The sequence below is a fragment of the Cebus imitator genome, unplaced genomic scaffold (genome assembly GCF_001604975.1).
Source record: "Cebus imitator isolate Cc_AM_T3 unplaced genomic scaffold, Cebus_imitator-1.0 Scaffold632, whole genome shotgun sequence".
NCBI classification, from domain to species: domain Eukaryota; kingdom Metazoa; phylum Chordata; class Mammalia; order Primates; family Cebidae; genus Cebus; species Cebus imitator.
In genome coordinates, this window is record NW_016107947.1 from 179,602 (window position 1) to 197,861 (window position 18,260).

The 18,260-nt window shown below is 36.4% G+C and overlaps 1 protein-coding gene across 6 annotated transcripts in view; it reads left to right on the plus strand.

Annotated features, from left to right (window-relative positions):
- The window catches only part of TASP1 (taspase 1), a 249,705-nt gene that overhangs the window by 61,871 nt on the left and 169,574 nt on the right, over window positions 1-18,260 (plus strand). For all 6 annotated transcript variants that reach the window (XR_001821353.2, XM_017517441.2, XM_017517445.2 and 3 more), the window contains one exon: window positions 9,290-9,369. Coding sequence is in view for 5 of the 6 variants with exons in the window: in XM_017517441.2 (XP_017372930.1) it covers window positions 9,290-9,369 (80 nt within the window). In the remaining variant the exon portion in view is untranslated. The remainder of the gene's footprint in view (window positions 1-9,289; window positions 9,370-18,260) is intronic.

Consider the following 18,260-nt stretch of genomic DNA (forward strand, 5'->3'; position numbering starts at 1 on the left):
TGGGCATATCTCAGTAATGGGATTGCTGGATGAAATGGTATTTCCAGTTCTGGATCCTTGATGAGTCACCACACTGTCTTCCACAATGGTTGAACTAATTTACACTCCCACCAACAGTGTAAAAGCGTTCATATTTCTCCACATCCTGTCCTGCATCTGTTGTCTCCCAATTTTTTAATGATTGCCGTTCTAACTGGTATGAGATGGTATCTCCATGTGGTTTTGATTTGCATTTCTCTAATGACCAGTTATGATAAGCTTTTTTTAGTATGTTCATTGGCTGTATAAATGTCTTCTTTTGAGAAGTGTCTGTTGATGTCCTTCACCCACTTTTTGACGAGGTTTTTTTTTTTTTCTTGTAAATTTGTTTAAGTTCTACAAAGAGTCTGGATATTAGCCCTTTGTCACATGGGTAGATCGCACATTTTTTTCCCCATTCTGTTGGTTGCCAGTTCACTCTACTGATAGTTTCTTTTGCTGTGCAGAAGCTCTTAAGTTTAATTAGATCCCATTTGTCTATTTTGGCTTTTGTTGCCATTGCTTTTGATATTTTAGTCATGAAGTCCTTACCCACCTATGTTTTGAATGGTATTGCCTAGGTTTTCTTCTAGAATTTTTATGGTGTTCTTAAGTTTAATCTTTAACCCATCTAGAGTTAATTTTTGTATAAGCTGGAAGGAAGGGATCCAGTTTCAGTTTTCTGCATATGGCTAGCCAGTTTTCCCAACACCATTTATTAAATAGGAATCCTTTCCCCATTGCTTGTTTTTGTCAGGTTTGTCAAAGAGATGGTTGTAGATGTGTGGCGTTATTTCTGAGACCTCTGTTCTGTGGAACTAGCTGGTTTTCTCACAAAAGTAATTATGTTTTTGAGTGTTTTGATATTTTAGGTGTTTTACATTTAATTTTTAAATTTTTAAATTTTTTGTTTTACCTCTAGATTCAGAAGCTGAAGGTGTTTTACATTTTCATATGAATTTTAGAATTTTTCCATTTCTATAAATAGTCTGCCAGAATTTGAGTAGGCTTCTTTCTAATATATGCGTTTATCAAGGTTTTAACTTGTATAGTTTCAGTGTATAGATCTTGCACAGCGTTTATTATGTTTACACCTGGTACTTCATTCTTTTTGGTGCTGTGGTAAATGGTATACTTAAACATATTTATTTCCAAATGTTCATTATCAGTATGTAGAAATATGATTGATTTTAACATATTGACATTTTATGATGGGAATTTGGTAAATCCATTTGTTTTAGTTTCATTTTTTATAGATTCTATAAGATTTTCTTTCTTTCTTTCTTTTTGAGATGGAGTCTTGCTCCGTCACCCAGGCTGGAGTGCAATGGCACGACCTCGGCTCACTGCAGCCTGTGCCTCCCAGATTCAAGCAATTCTCCTGGCTCAGCCTCCCAAGTAGCTGGGATTACAGGCATGTGCCACAATGCCTGGCTAATTTTGTATTTTTAGTAGAGATGGGGTTTCTCCATGTTGGTCAGGCTGGTCTGGAACTCCTGACCTTAGGTGATCCACCCACCTTAGCCTCCCAAAGTGCTGGGATTATAGGCGTGAGCCACCTTGCCCAGCCAAGATTTTCTACAAAAATATGTCTCCTGGGAATGAATATAGTTTTATTTCTATTTCTATACTGGATTCTTTTAACTATTTTTTTTTTCATGCTTTATTGCATTGGCTGGAATATCCAATGCAGTGTACAGTAGAATTATGACAGTGGACATCCTTCCCTTGTTTGTGATCTTAGGGAAGAAGCATTTGGTCTTTCATCATCAAGTATGATGATTGCTGTAGGTTAATCACAGATGGTTTTGATCATCTGAGAAATTTCCCTTGTTTTTATTAGTCCACTTTTGTACTGCTATGAACAAGTACCTGGGACTGGAATTTATAAAGAAAAAGAGGTTTAATGGACTCACAGTTTGACATAGCTGGGGAGGCCTCACAATCACGGCAAAAGGTGAAGGAGGAGCAAAGGCACATCTTACATTACATGGTGGCAGGCAAGAGAGTGTCTGCAGAGGAACTGCCCTTTATAAAACCATCAACTCTTATGAGACTTATTCACTATCACAAGAACAGCATTGGAAAAACCTGGTCCCATGATTCAGTTACCTCCCATTGGGTCCCTTTCATGACAGATGGGTATTATGGGAGCTACAATTCAAGATGAGATTTGAGTGGAGTTATAAGCTAGTGCTTGACTTACGACCACGATTGGTTCCAACAAACCGGTCGTAACACGATTTGGTCGTAAGTTGAGTAGGCTATATGTACAGTACTGTGAAATGATGTTATAAAAATCTTTAAGTCATATTTTATCATAATTTTCTTTCATTATTGTTATATATCATAATTTTCTTTGTTCATTTTATGCCATTTCTATCATCTCTACACCATTTTGTTTCTTATTTTTACATTCGTCAGGTTTAAGTAAAACGCTGCATTACCAGTACAACTGGTTTAATATTTGCAAAACATACAAAATTACAAAATACAGGTGCATACGAAAATACAAAATACAGCTATAAAAAATACCATAGGAAACATTTTCCCAATTGCAAAACATATCAAAATATATATAAACATGTACGAAACATTTTATTGGCCGTTTTTGAATTTGATCTTCCATCCAAATATATAGCAATGTCTCCATTTTGTGGATGGGCCCGCTTCGTTGCTTTGTTATAACCGTTGATCGCATGGGTGCAGAACCTTTCACAGCTTCACGAATTCTTTATCTTTCAAAATCGTCGACACAGTCGAGTGTGATAACTTCGTATCACGTGCGATCACATTCACTTTCTTGCCTCCTTTGTACTGCTTAATTACCTTCATTTTCGTGTGTCGAGATCGATGGCCTTTCTTTCCTTCTTGGCAGGCTGAGGCGTAGACAATTTCCTCTTGGTAGACATCTTGGAAGGGGTTTGATGAAAAATATCCAAGACACAAAACACAAATTGCTGTACCGAGTCTGGGATAACAGTTGAAATGGTGCATGCGGAGATGGTAGTGCTGCTGGAAGCTGGTCCGCACTGTCGTACACCCAGCTGGGCAACGTTGGCGCTGCCAGACGCAGAGCAGTCATGGCTAGCGATTGTGGTTGTAAAGTCAAATGGTCGTAAGTTACATAGGTCGTAAGTCGATCAATACCTGTACAGCCAAACCATATCACGTAGTGTGCTCAGAATTATAGTAGAAATAGGTGTTGTACTTTGTCAAATGCTTTTCTGCATCTGTTGAGATGATCTTAGGATTTTTAAAATTTAATTAGCTAATTTAGTGATTTGTTGATTTTTGATTGATAAAGCAGCAGTTGCATTCCTGGGATAAATTCTACTTGGTCATAATGTATTATTTGTTTTCTATATTGTTGGTTTCAGGTTCCTAATATTTGGTAAATAATTTTTATATCTATGTTTATGAGTAATATTGGTTTATAGTTTTCTTGTAATAACTTTGGTTTGGGTTCATTTTGCTTTTTGAATGTGTAGGGATATATATTTCATCAGTTTTGGGAAAAAATTTCTCATCTCTTTGGACACTTTTTTCTGAATCCCTGTCTCTTCTGTTCCGAATTCTGATTATACATAAATCCAGCCTCTTGTACTTTACAGATCACTGATGATTTGTTTACTTTTTTCATTGTGTTTTTTCTCTCTTTGTTTCATTTTAAATAGTTTCATAGTTTCCACTGCTGCCTTCAAGCTTACTAATTATTTTTCTGTCTAGTTACCTGCTAAGCCCATTCAGCTTGTTTTTTTTATTTCTGACATTGTTATTTTTTTCTCTACAAGTTGATTTGCATCTTTAAACAAATGTCTTCCATGTGTCTACTTAACATGCTTAAACTTTCCTCTAGCTTCATGAACATATGTATAGTATTTTAATAACTATTTTAATATCTTTGATAATTCTATCATCTTTGTTATTTATAGATTGTTTTCAATTCAATGACTTTTCACTTCATTGCAGGTTACCTTTTCCTCCTATTTTGCGTGCTTGGTGATTTTTATTGGGTTTCAGAGATTGTGAGTTTTACATTTTTGGGTTCTTTGTATTTTTGTATTTTAATAACTTTTTTTTACGTTTTATTCTAGGATGTGGCTAAGTTATTTAAAAACAGCTTGAGCCTTTCAGGTCTGACTTTAAACTTTGTTACACGAGACAAGAAGTATTTGGCCTTGAGCTAATTTTGCCTTGCTATTGAGGCAGAATCTTTCAAAGTATTATAACAGATGCACCTAGAATAAGGCCTTTCCTTTCACTGGTGGGAGTAGGAGCTGTTCCTGGCTCTGTCTGAACTTGGGGATTTTTATTTTGTTTTAGCTTTCATTGTATTTGTTCCAAGGCTTTGGGTAATTTCTTTTTAAACATGCACTGATCTCTATTTAGCTGAAGACCAGAGGGATACTCAGCAGATCTCTAGAGAACTCTCTGTGTGCAGCTCTTTCCTTTCTGGTACTCTTTTTGTGAACTCTGGCTATGTGGCCTCTCTGGATGCCCAACTATGTCACTTTAACTCAGAGATACTGCTGGAGCTCCCATGCTGTGGTTTAGAAACTCTCTAGTAATGAAGGTGAGCCCTATGATTGCAGTAGGGCAATCACAAGGTTTACTTTGTTTCCGTTCTCTGAAGGATCACTATCTTATGTTACTTAATGTCTTATGTCTGAAAAATGTTATTTTCTATATTCTGTCTTTTTTTTTTTTTTCACTGCTTCAAATAAGAGGCTTTGTTCCCTGTTACTCCATCTTGCCTAGAAGTGAAAATCTCTCACATACTTGGAAGTTCACTGTTTAAATTATTATAGAAATTAGATGACTAGAAATATTTGGATCACACGTAAATAAGCTCAAAGTAAAAACATGATAAATTTGGTTATGTTGATTTGGGGTGCTCGGAACTTTTTTTAAAAAACTATATTACATTTACACAGTGAACTCTAGAGAGTTTCTGCTATAAGAAAACACCTTAATACCATAAACTAGGTAGCTTATAAAAAATAGAAGTTTCAGCCGGGCACTGTGGCTTACGCCTATAATCTCAGCACTTTGGGAGGCCAAGGTGGGCGGACCATGAGACCAGGATATCAAGACCATCCTGGCCAACATGGTGAAACCTCGTCTCTACTAAAAATACAAGAATTAGCCGGGCGTGGTGGTCCCAGGCTGAGGCAGGTGAATTGTTTGAACCTGGGAGGTGGAGGCTGCAGTGAGCCGAGATTGTGCTACTGCATTCCAGCCTGAGTGACAGAGCAAGACCCTGTCTCAAAATAAATAAACATAAAAAAATAAAAGTTTCTCACAATCCTGAAGGCTGGGAAGTTCAAGATCAAGGAGCTGGGGAATTCATTATCCCATTAAAGGGAGCATTCAAGAGGGCTAATCCTGCTTAAGAGGGTGTCACCCTCATGACCTGATCACCTCCCAAAAGGCCCCACCTCCTAATGGCATCCCAATACTTTAGGGGTGAGATTTCAGACTATGAATTTTGGGAGAATACAGTCATATATGTTAGAACATTTCAGTAATGAAGAATTTAAAACAAAGTCCAAAAGAGAACAGTTATAATTTGGTTGTTACATGTTATTCCAAATACAGCAAGTTTTTCTTTATTTGCATTTTATGTGTTGATAAGCTTTAATCAATAACCAAAGTTATTTTTCTTCAGTTTTGTGTATTTATGATGAGCAAAGAAGTGAGATAAAATAGAACTCAGTTCTGGAGCCCAGAGAATTAGTTATGTTCTCCTATATCTTTCTCATTGAAAACAATGTATTTTGATCATTGGGGTTCTTGAAGATCCTTAAGCGCTTTCTGACTCACTAACTTACACATTTTAGACTGATTATAGAGTCATGGTTCTTTGAAAATGGGAAGTTCCCATCCATGAGAACATCCATGAGATTGTAATTCACATGAGTACATCCATGAGATTGTAATTCATATCACCATATTTGCCCAGATAGTCCATTTCAGGGTGTTTTCTCTGTCAGCATTTGCAGCTCAGTTATTGAGAGTTATTTATTTATTTTTATTATTTTCTTAGACAAAGTCTCACTGTGTCGCCCAGACTGGAGTGCAATGGCATGATCTCGGCTCACTGCAACCTCTGCCTCCCAGATTCAAGTGATTCTCTTGCCTCAGCCTCCCGAGTAACTGGAATTACAGGCATGTGCCACCATACCTGGCTAATTTTTTATATTTTTGGTAGAGACAGGGTTTCACCATGTTGGCCAGGCGAGTCTCAAACTCCTGACCTCAAGTGATGTACCTGTGTTGGCCTCCCAAAGTGCTGGGATTACAGGTGTGAGCCACTGTGCCTGGCCGAGAGTTTTAATTACCCCACCTCCATGCTGGTTTCAGTAGAGTGTTGCTTTTTGTTTTATAACCATTTAGATCTACTTTAATGTAAATGAAGATGGGTATAACACAAGGAAAATGCTGTTCATTAATCTAGGGAAGTTTGACATTCTATTATTTTGTTTAATATCTTGCCAATTTTTATTTAATGTTTAATATGCTTCAGGCACTGTTCTAAATGCTTGAGATATGTTGATGAATAAACTAAGATCTCTACCCTTACGAAGCTTGAAGCTTATAAGGAATTTACATAGAAATACACCAATAGATACAATATGTAAATTTTAAATTATATAATATTTTAGAAGGTGGAAAAAGGTAAAAGCAGGATAAGGGGATTGGGCGTACTGGTATAGGGGTGCAGGGTATTGGGATGCATTTTTAAGGAGGCCTCATCAAGGAGGTATATTTGACGATGTGAAGGAATTTCCCATTTGGGAACTACGGAAAGAGCCAGGCAAGGGAACAGTTAGGGTAAAGACCCTGAGGCAGGAGCCTCCTTGTATGTTCGAGTATAGTACACAAGGTGGCAAGAGGAATAAGAGATAAATTGGGGAAGGGAGTGGATCAGATTCCATGGGAGCTTATAGATTTTTAAAAAGACTCTAGTTTTTACACTGGTCCTCACAAGAGGTTTTACAGTATTTTGAAAGAGGAGTGCCATTACCTGACTTGTATTTTACAAGGATTTAAGTGTCTGGTGTGTTGAGAATTGACTGGGGTCATGGGGTCAGGGGGTACAGGGCAAGGCAAAACAAGCATCAAAACAGGCCACTGCAGCGTTGTAGGTATCAGATGATGGTGGCTCAGACCAAGGTGGTAGCTGTGGAGGTGGTGAGAAGTGGTCAGATTCCAGATAAGTTGTAAAGGTAGAGTCAGTGGGACTTTGAAGTAGATTGGTGTGAACCTTTTCTAGAAGTTTCCTCCTTGGTGAATCAGAAGAATGCTTGAGAGAAATTTGAATTGGTACTGCATTTAATGTTTGGGAATGTGTTCTTTTTTTTTTTTTTGTGACATGTCACTGTAGTTTTTAGTAAAAGCTTGTGCTAAAATGATTTCAAAAGCAATTATATTTTGTGTGATGATGACCTATACAATAATTATTTAAATTAAGGAAAGGGTAGATATTTAGTATACTTATTCATAAGATGATGTCCAAATATTTGCCTTCCCATGAATATTTTACAATGCCTGAAGTATTTAAAAACTTGTGTAGTTGACAGTAGCAAATTGATTTTACTTAGAATCAAACCTTTGAATGATTAAAAAAATATAAGATAAAGCTTAATATTTTGTAAAATGCAACTCACTGATTCCAGATATTGGAATTGAACCCAAAGTGACCAGTGGGCCTGTTGAGAATACTAGATTCAACTCCAAACTTTTGTCTTGATCATTTAGTTTACTACTTCAGCTTCTCTTTTACTTCTCATCAAATGATTTCTTTTATCAGTTTTTTTTCCTAGAAGGGGGAACTGCTAAAAATGCCATCAGGACAGATATGCATCCAAGTTCCTATTTCAGTTATCCTAACATTTGAACTTCATGTGACAGCTTTTCTTTGCAGTTGGTTTCATTTTGTACAAGAATAGGAAAAACTGTTTTCTTTTCTTTCTTTCTTTATTATTTTATTTTATTTTTTTATTTTTTATTTTTTTAAGATGAGGTTTCACCATGATGGCCAAGCTGGTCTTGAACTCCTGACCTCAGATGATCCACCCACCTCAGCCTCCCAAAGTGCTAGGATTACAGGCGTGAGCCACCGCGCCCGGCCCCGGAAAAACTGTTTTCTTAGCATCCTTTAGAATTTTACTTTTTATAGAATTTTGAAGAGGTAAATTTGTTCTCATTGGCCTTCTCTTTTCTCTATTTAAAATACTCCCTCCATCCCCATCTTTATGTATATTAGAAAACAGTTATTGAGGTTAACCATTTAGTTTCCCATTTGGATATGTTTCTGAGGTCTACTTAGATTTTGTTTGCCAGTCTGTCACTGGTCTTATTAACAGTCAAGTCTTACGACTTCTATATGTATTCCTTTTAGTTTTTAATGTCGGAATGATTTAAATAGCAGAAACCAAAAATAGGGAGTGGAAAACTAACAAGTAGGCACAAGTTCAACGAATCCATTATTAGCTCGCTGAGATCGTTAAGAAGTTGGCTATGGAAGAAGATGAAGTGATTAATTATTATGGTAACTACTTGCCATTACTATTTCCTTAGTCAGATTACTTAGGGAATGGGGTAATTATCCTATATGCTATTTGAAATTTTTGAAAACAAGTCTTTTATATTTAGCTGGCAGTATCCTTTTACCCACTTTGCTATGTTAAAACTTGTGATTTAGCACTTAAAAGTTACTTTTGAGACATACCATAGTACTTACCACAGTAAATATGATTCTGAGGGTCATGTATATATTTCTGTTGCATCAAGGCTTAGAAATGTAAGCATACATGTTTGGGCATTTCTAGATGTACCCACTAACTTTGGATGGATCCAGGTATTGTACTAGGCAATAATCCAAATCTGAAGACATTCACTTAATTGTAAACTGTTAATTTGATTAACCAATCTTGTGACATTAACTGAGAACCCTGTTGGTCCAAGACAAATCCTACTATTTTCTACTGAGAAGCCAACTGTTTTTACATCTTATTATGTTGAGTTTTGCCAATTTTTACTTATGAGTTATTGCAAATTGTATCGTAACATTCCAATTGTAAAATTTCTAATTTGGGGAAAAATTTTCAGGAATTTTTTAGCATGCAGTCATCTTCGAGGTAAATCTGGAATTATGTCCATATGCAATACTTTTTTTCAGTTGCCTTACCATATTACCTGTATTTATTGAATATGTAGGAGAAGATAACGCTGTGAATCTTAAAAATAATTTTTCTGTTGTTAGCTTTTTAGTTGGTGAAGGAGCCTACAGATGGGCAGTAGATCATGGAATACCCTCCTGCCCTCCTAACATCATGACCACAAGTGAGTAAAAACTTAAAAAATTTAAGCTATATGAGCATATATACCTAAAAGTATAACATTGCTTCTGTTATGACCCATGTAGTACAGATATTTATGGAAGAAAACTTGTATGTTGAAAGATTTGTAGTTAAAAGATACATAGAAAGTTACTGTATTTCATTTTAAACCACCTTTATATTCCTGACGTCTTCTCGCTGCTTCCCTATACTTTTATAGAAGAATTGCTAAATGATCCCTTTTAGAGATTATTTTAAATAATTACTACCAATAAAACCATAATACCACCCTTCAGTGAAAGAGAGATGGAGAGAGAGAAAGAGAAGAAAATATAAGTCAATATTTAGCAATCCTTGAGCTGAGGGAAGGACTTTTTAGATACAAGTGCAAGGGAAGGAAAAACAAAGGTGTGACTACATAAGAGTTAAATTGAAAAATAGTTACCACAAATATGACAAAGGGATAAATGTGCTTAATCTGTGAAGAAATTTACCAAATTAAAAACAGCACGTATACAAGTAATTGTCTCATAGAAAAATGATTAAAAATCACAAGTAGATAATATAACTAATAGGCACATTCAAATTAAAATGAGTACATGTTAAATTTATTCCCTTTTAACTTTTGAAATATTTAAAACATATTACTCCTGGTAAGTATTTGCTTAAATAATCATAATACGTTGTAGGTATGAATGTAAATTGGCAGAAATTTTAGCTGGCAACTAAGTAGTATAGATAAAAAGTGTTAAAAGCCTTGTTCTGCTTCTAGGAACCTGTCATTGGAGATATACACAAAGATTTATATAGAAAGGTACTCAAGTGAGCATTGTTAAGGATATACAAAATTTTGAGAAAATCGTATACCCAACACAGAGGAATATGAGTAAATAAATAATCATATATTCTTATTGAAATGTTATGAAGTAACTAGAAATTGTTGTGAAGACTAATCTCTGATAAGGATTAAATCTAATGACTTTGAAAAAAATGAAAAACGAAGTTATAAATATGTATAGGTTTGTCTATATTACATACCTATTTAGAAAATAAATATTTGCATAAAATGAGAAATATTAAAAACATACCCTAATTATTTTTTAAATAAAAGTTTTATTTTTATCACTGAAACCTAAGAATATAATTTAAATAATCAAATGAAAAAATGAGGACTAACTCCAAGGAAACTCAGTTAGTTAAATACGGTATAATTAGCCAGGTGTGGTCGTGCACTCTTAAACTCTCAGCTTCTTGGGAGGCTAAGGCAGGAGAATCCTTTGAGCTTAGAAGTTTGAGGCTGTGGTGGGCTATGATTGCACCTGTGTACTCCAGTTTATGTGACAGAGCAACACCTTGTCTCTAAAAAAATTTATATTCAGAATGAATATTCATGTAGTGCTGAAAGAGGGAAGAGAAATATGTGTGTAGCAGTAGGGCTGGCATATGAGGGTTTTCAATTCTTATGATTGCTGTCACTAATTATGTCTTACAGTCTTTCCAGTGGAACTTATTTTATAGCCCTTAGGCAAACAAATTAGGTCATCTGTGAGTTCCCTTTTTTCCCCTTGGAGATATGCCACCTGGCACCTTCCAATCTAGAGTCTTACTAGACCTGCTTCGCGGCTGCCATCCTGGACTGCGCCTTGCTTCATCTTGTGATCTCCTTTGCCTCTCTCCAATATCAGGTTCTCTGTTTCCTGGATCTCATGTGTTTTTCTTTCTTGTTTAATTCCTTATTCAGTACATGTGAGACTGAAAATCATTTTCCCTTAGGTTTTTGAGGAAATTCTTCTCTTATCATCTGGTTTCCAGTCTTGCTATTATGCAAGACTCACAAATGTTGTGGTGTATTTTTTTTCTCTTTGAAAGGAAGCTCTTAATTCCCATTTTGATTATCACAATGAAGCATCTTGCTTGGGCAATTTTTTTTTTTTTTATTCTTTATGTTGAATACTCATTTTGTACATTCAGTCTGGACATTTGTATGCTTCAGATTTGGAGAAATTAAAAGAAAATTTTGGGGTAATTCTTTTCTTCATATTTTCTATATTTTATTTTCCTAATACCTATTTTTTAAAGACTTTTAAGTTTAGGGGTACATTTCAGGTTTGTTATATAGGTAAACTCATGTCACAGGAATTTGTTGTACAGACTGTTTAGTCACCCAGGTAGTAAGCCAAGTACCCTTTAGTTGTTTTTCCTGATCCTCTCCCTGTCCCACCCTTCACCCTCAGTTAGACCCCACTGTCTTTTGTTCCCCTGTATGTGTCCATGTGTTCCCATCATTTACCTCCCACTTACAAGTGATAACATATGTTATTTGGTTTTATGTTCCTGTGTTAGAGTGGTAAGGATAATGGCCTCCATCTCCATCCATTCTTCTGCTAAAGATATGATCTCATTCTTTTTTATGGCTGCATAGTATTCCATGGTGTATATATACCATTTTCTTTATCCAGTCCACCATTGATGGGTATTTAGATTGATTCCATGTCTTTGCTACTATGAATAGTGCTGCAGTGAACAAACGCATGTATGTGTCTTTATGACAGAACAACTTGTATTCCTTTGGGTATATACTCAGTAATGGGATTGTTAGGTCAAATGGTAGCTCTGTTTTTAGCTCTTTGATGAATTACCACACTGCTTTCTACAATGGCTGAATTAATTTACACTCCTACAAGCAGTGTATAAGCATTCCTTTTTCTCCACAACCTCACCAGCGTCTGTTATCTTTTGACTTTTTAGTAGCCATTCTGAGTGGTGTGAGTTATTATCTCATTGTGGTTTTGATTTGCGGCTCTCTAATGATCAGTGATGTTATCTTCTTTTCCACCTTAACCCCTGACAGCCACTAATATATTTTCCATGTGTATAATTTTGTCATTTCTTTCTTTTTTTTTTTTTTTTCGAGACGAAGTCTTGCTCTGTTGCCCAGGGTGGAGTGCAATGGCATGATCTCAGCTCACTACAACCTCAGCCCCCTAGGTTCAAGCAATTCTCCTGCCTCAGCCTCCCGAGTAGCTGGGATGATAGGCACTTGCCACCACGCCCAGCTAATTTTTATATTTTTAGTAGTGGCAGCGTTTCACTATGTTGGCCAAGCTGGTCTCCAACTCCTGCTCTCAGGTGATCTGCCAACCTCAGCCTCCCAAAGTGCTGAGATTACAGGTATGAGCCACAGTGCCCAGCCAATTTTTTTGTTTCAAGAATGTAATATAAATGGTATCATACAGGCTGTAACCTTTTGGTATTTGCTCTTTTTTAAAATTTTTATTTTCCTCCTCACTATAACTCTGGAGATAACAACCAGGTTGTGTTTCTCAATAGTTTTTTTTTTTTGTTTTTATTCCTGAATGTTGCATGGTATGGAGGTACTACCACTAAGTTTAGCCATTTACCCATTTATGTCTGGGTTGTTTCCAATTTTTGGCTATTTTGTGTAAAGCTTCTGTAAACATTCTTGTACTTTTTCTGTAGTTCCTTTTAAAATTGTGGTAAAATACACATAACATAAAGTTTACCATCTTAAACATTTTTAATGGTATAATTCAGTAGCTTTAAACATTTTCTTTTTTTTTTTTTTTCTTCTTGAGATGGAGTCTCACTCTATCACCCAGGCTGGAGTGCAGTGGTGCGATCTCAGCTCCCTGCAACCTCTGCCTCCTGGGTTCAAGTGATTCTCGTGCCTCAGCCTCCCGAGTAGCTGGGATTATGGGCACGCACCACCACACCCAGCTAATTTTTGTATTTTCAGTAGAGGACGGGGTTTTACCATGTTCACCAGGATGGTCCCAATCTCCTGACCTCGTGATCCACCCGCCTTGGCCTCCCAAAGTGCTAGGATCACAGGCGTGAGCCACTGCTCCTGGCCGCTTTAAATATTTTCTTATTGTGGAACTAACCATCATCTGTAGAACCCTCTTCATCTCATAACACCAAAACTGTACCCATTAAACAGTAACTCCCCATGTCCCTTCCATCTAGGCCCTGGCTAGTTCATTTTTGTCTTTGTGTATTCTGCTTTTATAAGTGGAATCTTAGAATACTTGTCCTTTTGTAATTGGCTTATTTCACTTAGCATGACTTCTTCAAGGTTCATCCATGTTGTAGCATGTGTCAGAATTTCTTTTTAAGGTTGAATCTTATTTCATTGTATGTATATACCACATTTCGTTTACTCATCCATTGACGACTACTTGGGTTACGTCCCCCTTTTGGCTATCATGCATAATGCTGCTGTGAACATGGCTATACAAATATCTGTTTGAGTCCCTGCTATCATTTTTTTCTGAGTACCCAGAAATGGAATTGCTGGATCACATGGTTATTCTGTTTTTAATTTTTTGAGAAGCTACCATGTTGTCTGTTTTCCACAGTGGCTGCACCATTTCACATTCTGTCAGCAGTGCACCAGAGTTCCAGTTTCTCCACATTCTTACCAATACTTGTTCTTTCCTTTTCTTTTTTAAAAATAGTTGGCATCCTAATGGGTGTGAGTTGGTATTTCATTGTGATTTTGATTTGCATTTCCGTGATTATGCTGTTGAAGTGTTTATTCTTGTGCATATTGGCCGTTTTTATATGTTGCTTAGAGACATGTGTATCCTAGTTCTTTGCCTATTTTTCTATCAAGTTGTTTTTCTTGTTAAGATATAGGAATTCTTCGTATGTTCTGGATATTAACACTTATCAGATATGACTTGCAAATATCTTATCTCATTCTGTCAGTTGCCTTTTCACTACATTGATTGTTGTTCACTCCATTGATAGTGTCTTTTAAGTTTTTATCTATTTTTTTTCCTTTTATTATCTCTGTTTTGGTGTTATATCCAACCTTTCCCTCTATGTTGTTTTCTCAGAGATTTATAGTTTTAGCTCTTACATTTAGGTCTTTGATCCATTTTGAATTAATTTTTGTATATGGTATAAAGTAGGGGTCTAACTACATTCTTTTGCATGTGGCTATGTAGTCTTTCAAACACAGTTTGTTGAAGACTATTGTTTCCCTGTTAGATGGTGCTAGTACCCTCATCAACTCATTGATCATATATATGTGAGAGTTTATTTCTGAACTCTTTATTGCATTTTTCTGTATAACGGCCCTTATGCCATTTCCGTACTGTTTTTTTGTTTGTTTGTTTTTGTTGTTTTGTTGGGGGGGGGGATGGAGCCTCACTCTGTTGCCCAGGCTGGAGTGCAATGGTGTGATCTCTGCCCACTGCAACCTCCGCCTCCTGGGCTCAGCCACAGCATGCCCCAGCCTCCTGAGTAGCTGGGATTACAGTGGCCCATCACCACACTCAGCTAACTTTTTTGTATTTTTAGTAGAGGCAGGGTTTCACCATGTTAGCCAGGCTGGTTTCAAACTCCTGACTTCAAATGATTCATCCGCCTCAGCCTTTCAAAGTGCTGGGATTACAGGCGTCAGCCACCAAGCTCGTCCTCCATACTGTTTTGATTGCTGTAGCTTTACAATAAGTTTTGAAATCAGGAAGTGAGACGTCTGACTTTTTTTTTTTCCCCCCCAAGATAATTTTGATTATGTAGGGTCCCTTTAGATTGTACATAATTTTTAGGATTGATGCTTCTATTTCTTAAAAAAAATACCATTGGGATTTTGTTAGGGATTACACTCCATCTGTAGATTGCTTCAAGTAGTACTGATATCTTAACAATATTAAAGCTTCCAATTGATGAACATGGGGTGTCTTTTCATTGTTAATGTCTTTAATTTCAGCAATGTTTTGTAGTTTTCAGTGTACAAGTCTTTTGCTGTCTTGGTTTTAGTTTATTTCTAAGCATTTTATACTTTTCGATGCTATTATAAATGAGATTGCTTTCTTATATTCTTTTTTAAATTGTTCATTGTTAGTTTATAGAACTGCAACTGACTTTTGAGTGTTGATATTGTATCATACAACTTTGCTGAATTTATTAGTTCTAGTGTATTTGTGTGTGTGTGTCGGGGGGAGCGGAGATCTTTAGAATGTTCCAAATATAAGATCAAGTCGTAATTTTATTTTTTCCTTTCCAATTCGAATGCCTTTTAATTCTTTTCCTTGTCTAATTGCCTTGGCCAGGGCTTCCAGGACTTCTAGGACTTTTAGTTCTAGTACTTTTAATATTAGGTTTGGACTTCTAGTACTTGGAGTGGTGAAAGCACATGTTCTTGTCATGTTTCTGATTTCAGGGGAAAGTGTTTCAGTCTTTCACCATAGAATATAATGTTAGCTATGGGCTTTTCAATTTTGCTTTTTTATGTTGAAGTACTTTTTTCTGTTTCTAATTTTTGTGGTGTTTTTATTATGAAAAAGTTTTGAATTTTGTAACAGGATTATTTGTGCATCAATTTATGATCATGCTGGGTGAGATGGTTCATGTCTATAATTACAGCACTTTGGGAAGCTGAGGTGGGAGAATTACTTGAGGCTAGAAGTTCAAGACCAGCCTGGGCAACATAGTGAGGCCCTATCTCTGCAAAAAGAAAAAAAAAAAGTCAGGTGGCTTTTTCCTTTCATCCTGTTAATCAGTGGATGTATACCATTGATTTTCATATGTTGAATGACCTTTGCTTCTTAGGAATAAATTGCACTTCATCATTGTGTATTATCATTTTAATATGCTGCTGCATTTGGTTTGACAGTATTTTGTTGAGGAATTTTGCATCAATGTTCGTAGGGGTATTGGTTGGTAGCTTTCTTATGGTGTCTTTGTATGGTTTGGGTATTAGGATAATGCTGGCCTCATAGAATGACTGAAAGTGTTTCCTCTTTGTTAATTTTTTCGGTGTCTGTTGTTTAAATGTTGTCTAGAATGCTTCAGTGAAACCATGAAGTCTGAGGATTTTTTTTGCTGGAAGAGTTTGGATTATTGATTCATTCTCCTTACTAGTTATGGGTTAATTCAGATTTTCTGTTTCTTCATGATGCAGTCTTGGTAGGTTTTGTGGTTTTGGACTTTGTTAATTTTGTTTAGGCCATCCAGTTTTTGGGTATGTAATTGTTCATAGAACTCTCTTATTTATATGTGTGTGTGTGTGTGTGTGTGTGTGTGTGTGTGTGTATGTGTGTGTACAAGTGTATGTATATATACACATATATAGGTATTTACACACACACACACACACACACACACACACACACACACGCATATACAGGTACAATTTTTTTTTTTTGAGAGACAAGGTCTTGCTCTGTTGCCCAGGCTGGAGTGCAGTGGTGCAAACATGGCTCACTGCAACCTTGACTTCCCAAACTAAGATGGTCCTCCCACCTCAGCTGCTGGTGTAGCTGGGACTACAGGTGCATGCCACCATGCATGGCTAAACTTTTGTATTTTTTGTAGAGACAGGGTTTCACCATGTTGCTCAGGTTGGTCTTAAATTCCTGTGCTGAAGTGATTTACCCACGTTGGCCTCCCAAAATGTTGAGATTACAGGTGTGAGCCACTGTGCCTGGCCTAAAATACTTTTTATTTTTGAAGAATCAATAGTAATGTGCCCACTTTGATTTCTGATTATAGTAATATGTCTTATTTTTTCTTTTTTCTTTTTTTTTTTCTGAGATAGAGTCTCACTCTGTTGCCAAGGCTGGAGTGCAGTGGCACGATCGTGACTCACTGCAACTTCCGCCACCCGTGTTCAAGCTATTCTCCTGCCTCAGCCTCCTGAGTAGCTGGGATTACAGGCGCGTGCCATCATGCCCAGCTAATTTTTGTATTTTTAGTGGAGACAGGGTTTCACCATGTTGGTCAGTCTGGTCTCAGACTCCTGACCTCATAATCCTCCTGCCTCGGCCTCCCAAAGTACTGGGATTACAGGCATGAGCCACTGTTCCTGGCCTTCTTTTTTTCTTAATCTAGCTAAAGATCTTAAATTTTGTTAATCTTTTCTATGAACTAACTTTTGATTTTATTTTTCTCCATTGTTTTTGTATTATCTATTTTATTTGTCTCTGATCTTTATTTCCTTTGTTCTGATAACTTTGGGTTTAATTCTTCTTTTTCTAGTTCCTTAAGTTTTAAAGCTAGGTTGTTGTTTGAAATCTTTCTTCTTTTTTTAAATTTTGTTTTGTTTTTTTCAAGACGGAGTTTCACTCTTGTTGGCCAGGCTGGAGTCCAGTGGCATGATCTTCGCTCATTGCAACTGTGCCTCCTGGGTTCAAGCGATTCTCCTGCCTCAGCATCTTGAGTAGCTGGGATTACAGGCATGTGCCACCACACCCAGCTAATTTTGTATTTTTAGTAAAAATGGGGTTTCTTCATGTTGATCAGGCTGGTCTTGAACTCCTGACCTCAGGAGATCCACCTGTGTTGCCCCCCTCAAAGTGCTGGGATTACAGGCATGAGCCACCATGCCCAGCTGAAATCTTTCTTCTTTTTTAATGTGCATATAGCCATAACATTTTTCCTTTATAAGGGTTTTGATGTACTTTGTAGGTTTTGACATATTAATTTTTATTCATATCTAAGCATTTTCTAATTTCCCTTGTGATTTCTTTCTGTATTTTAGTTTACACAATTTGTGCGTTTTCCAGTCTTCTTCTATTGATTTCTAACTTCATCTGTTTTAGCTGGAGAAGATACATTATACAATACCTATCTTTTACAGTTTATTGAGATTTGATTTGTGCTCACACACAAATGAGACATTTTGGAAAATGTTCCAAATGAACTTGAGAAGAATGTCAATTCTGTTATTGAATAGAATTTTCTGTTTATGTCTTTTAGATCTACTTGGTTTATTGTGTTGTTCTCTTTTCATTTTCTTTTGTGTATCTTGCTTTTTTTGTGGGGTTATGATGGGGATTACATTTAACATTCTAAAATTATAACACTTTAGTTTGAATTTAGACTAGCTTAACTTCAATAACAAATAAAAATTCTGTTTTTAAA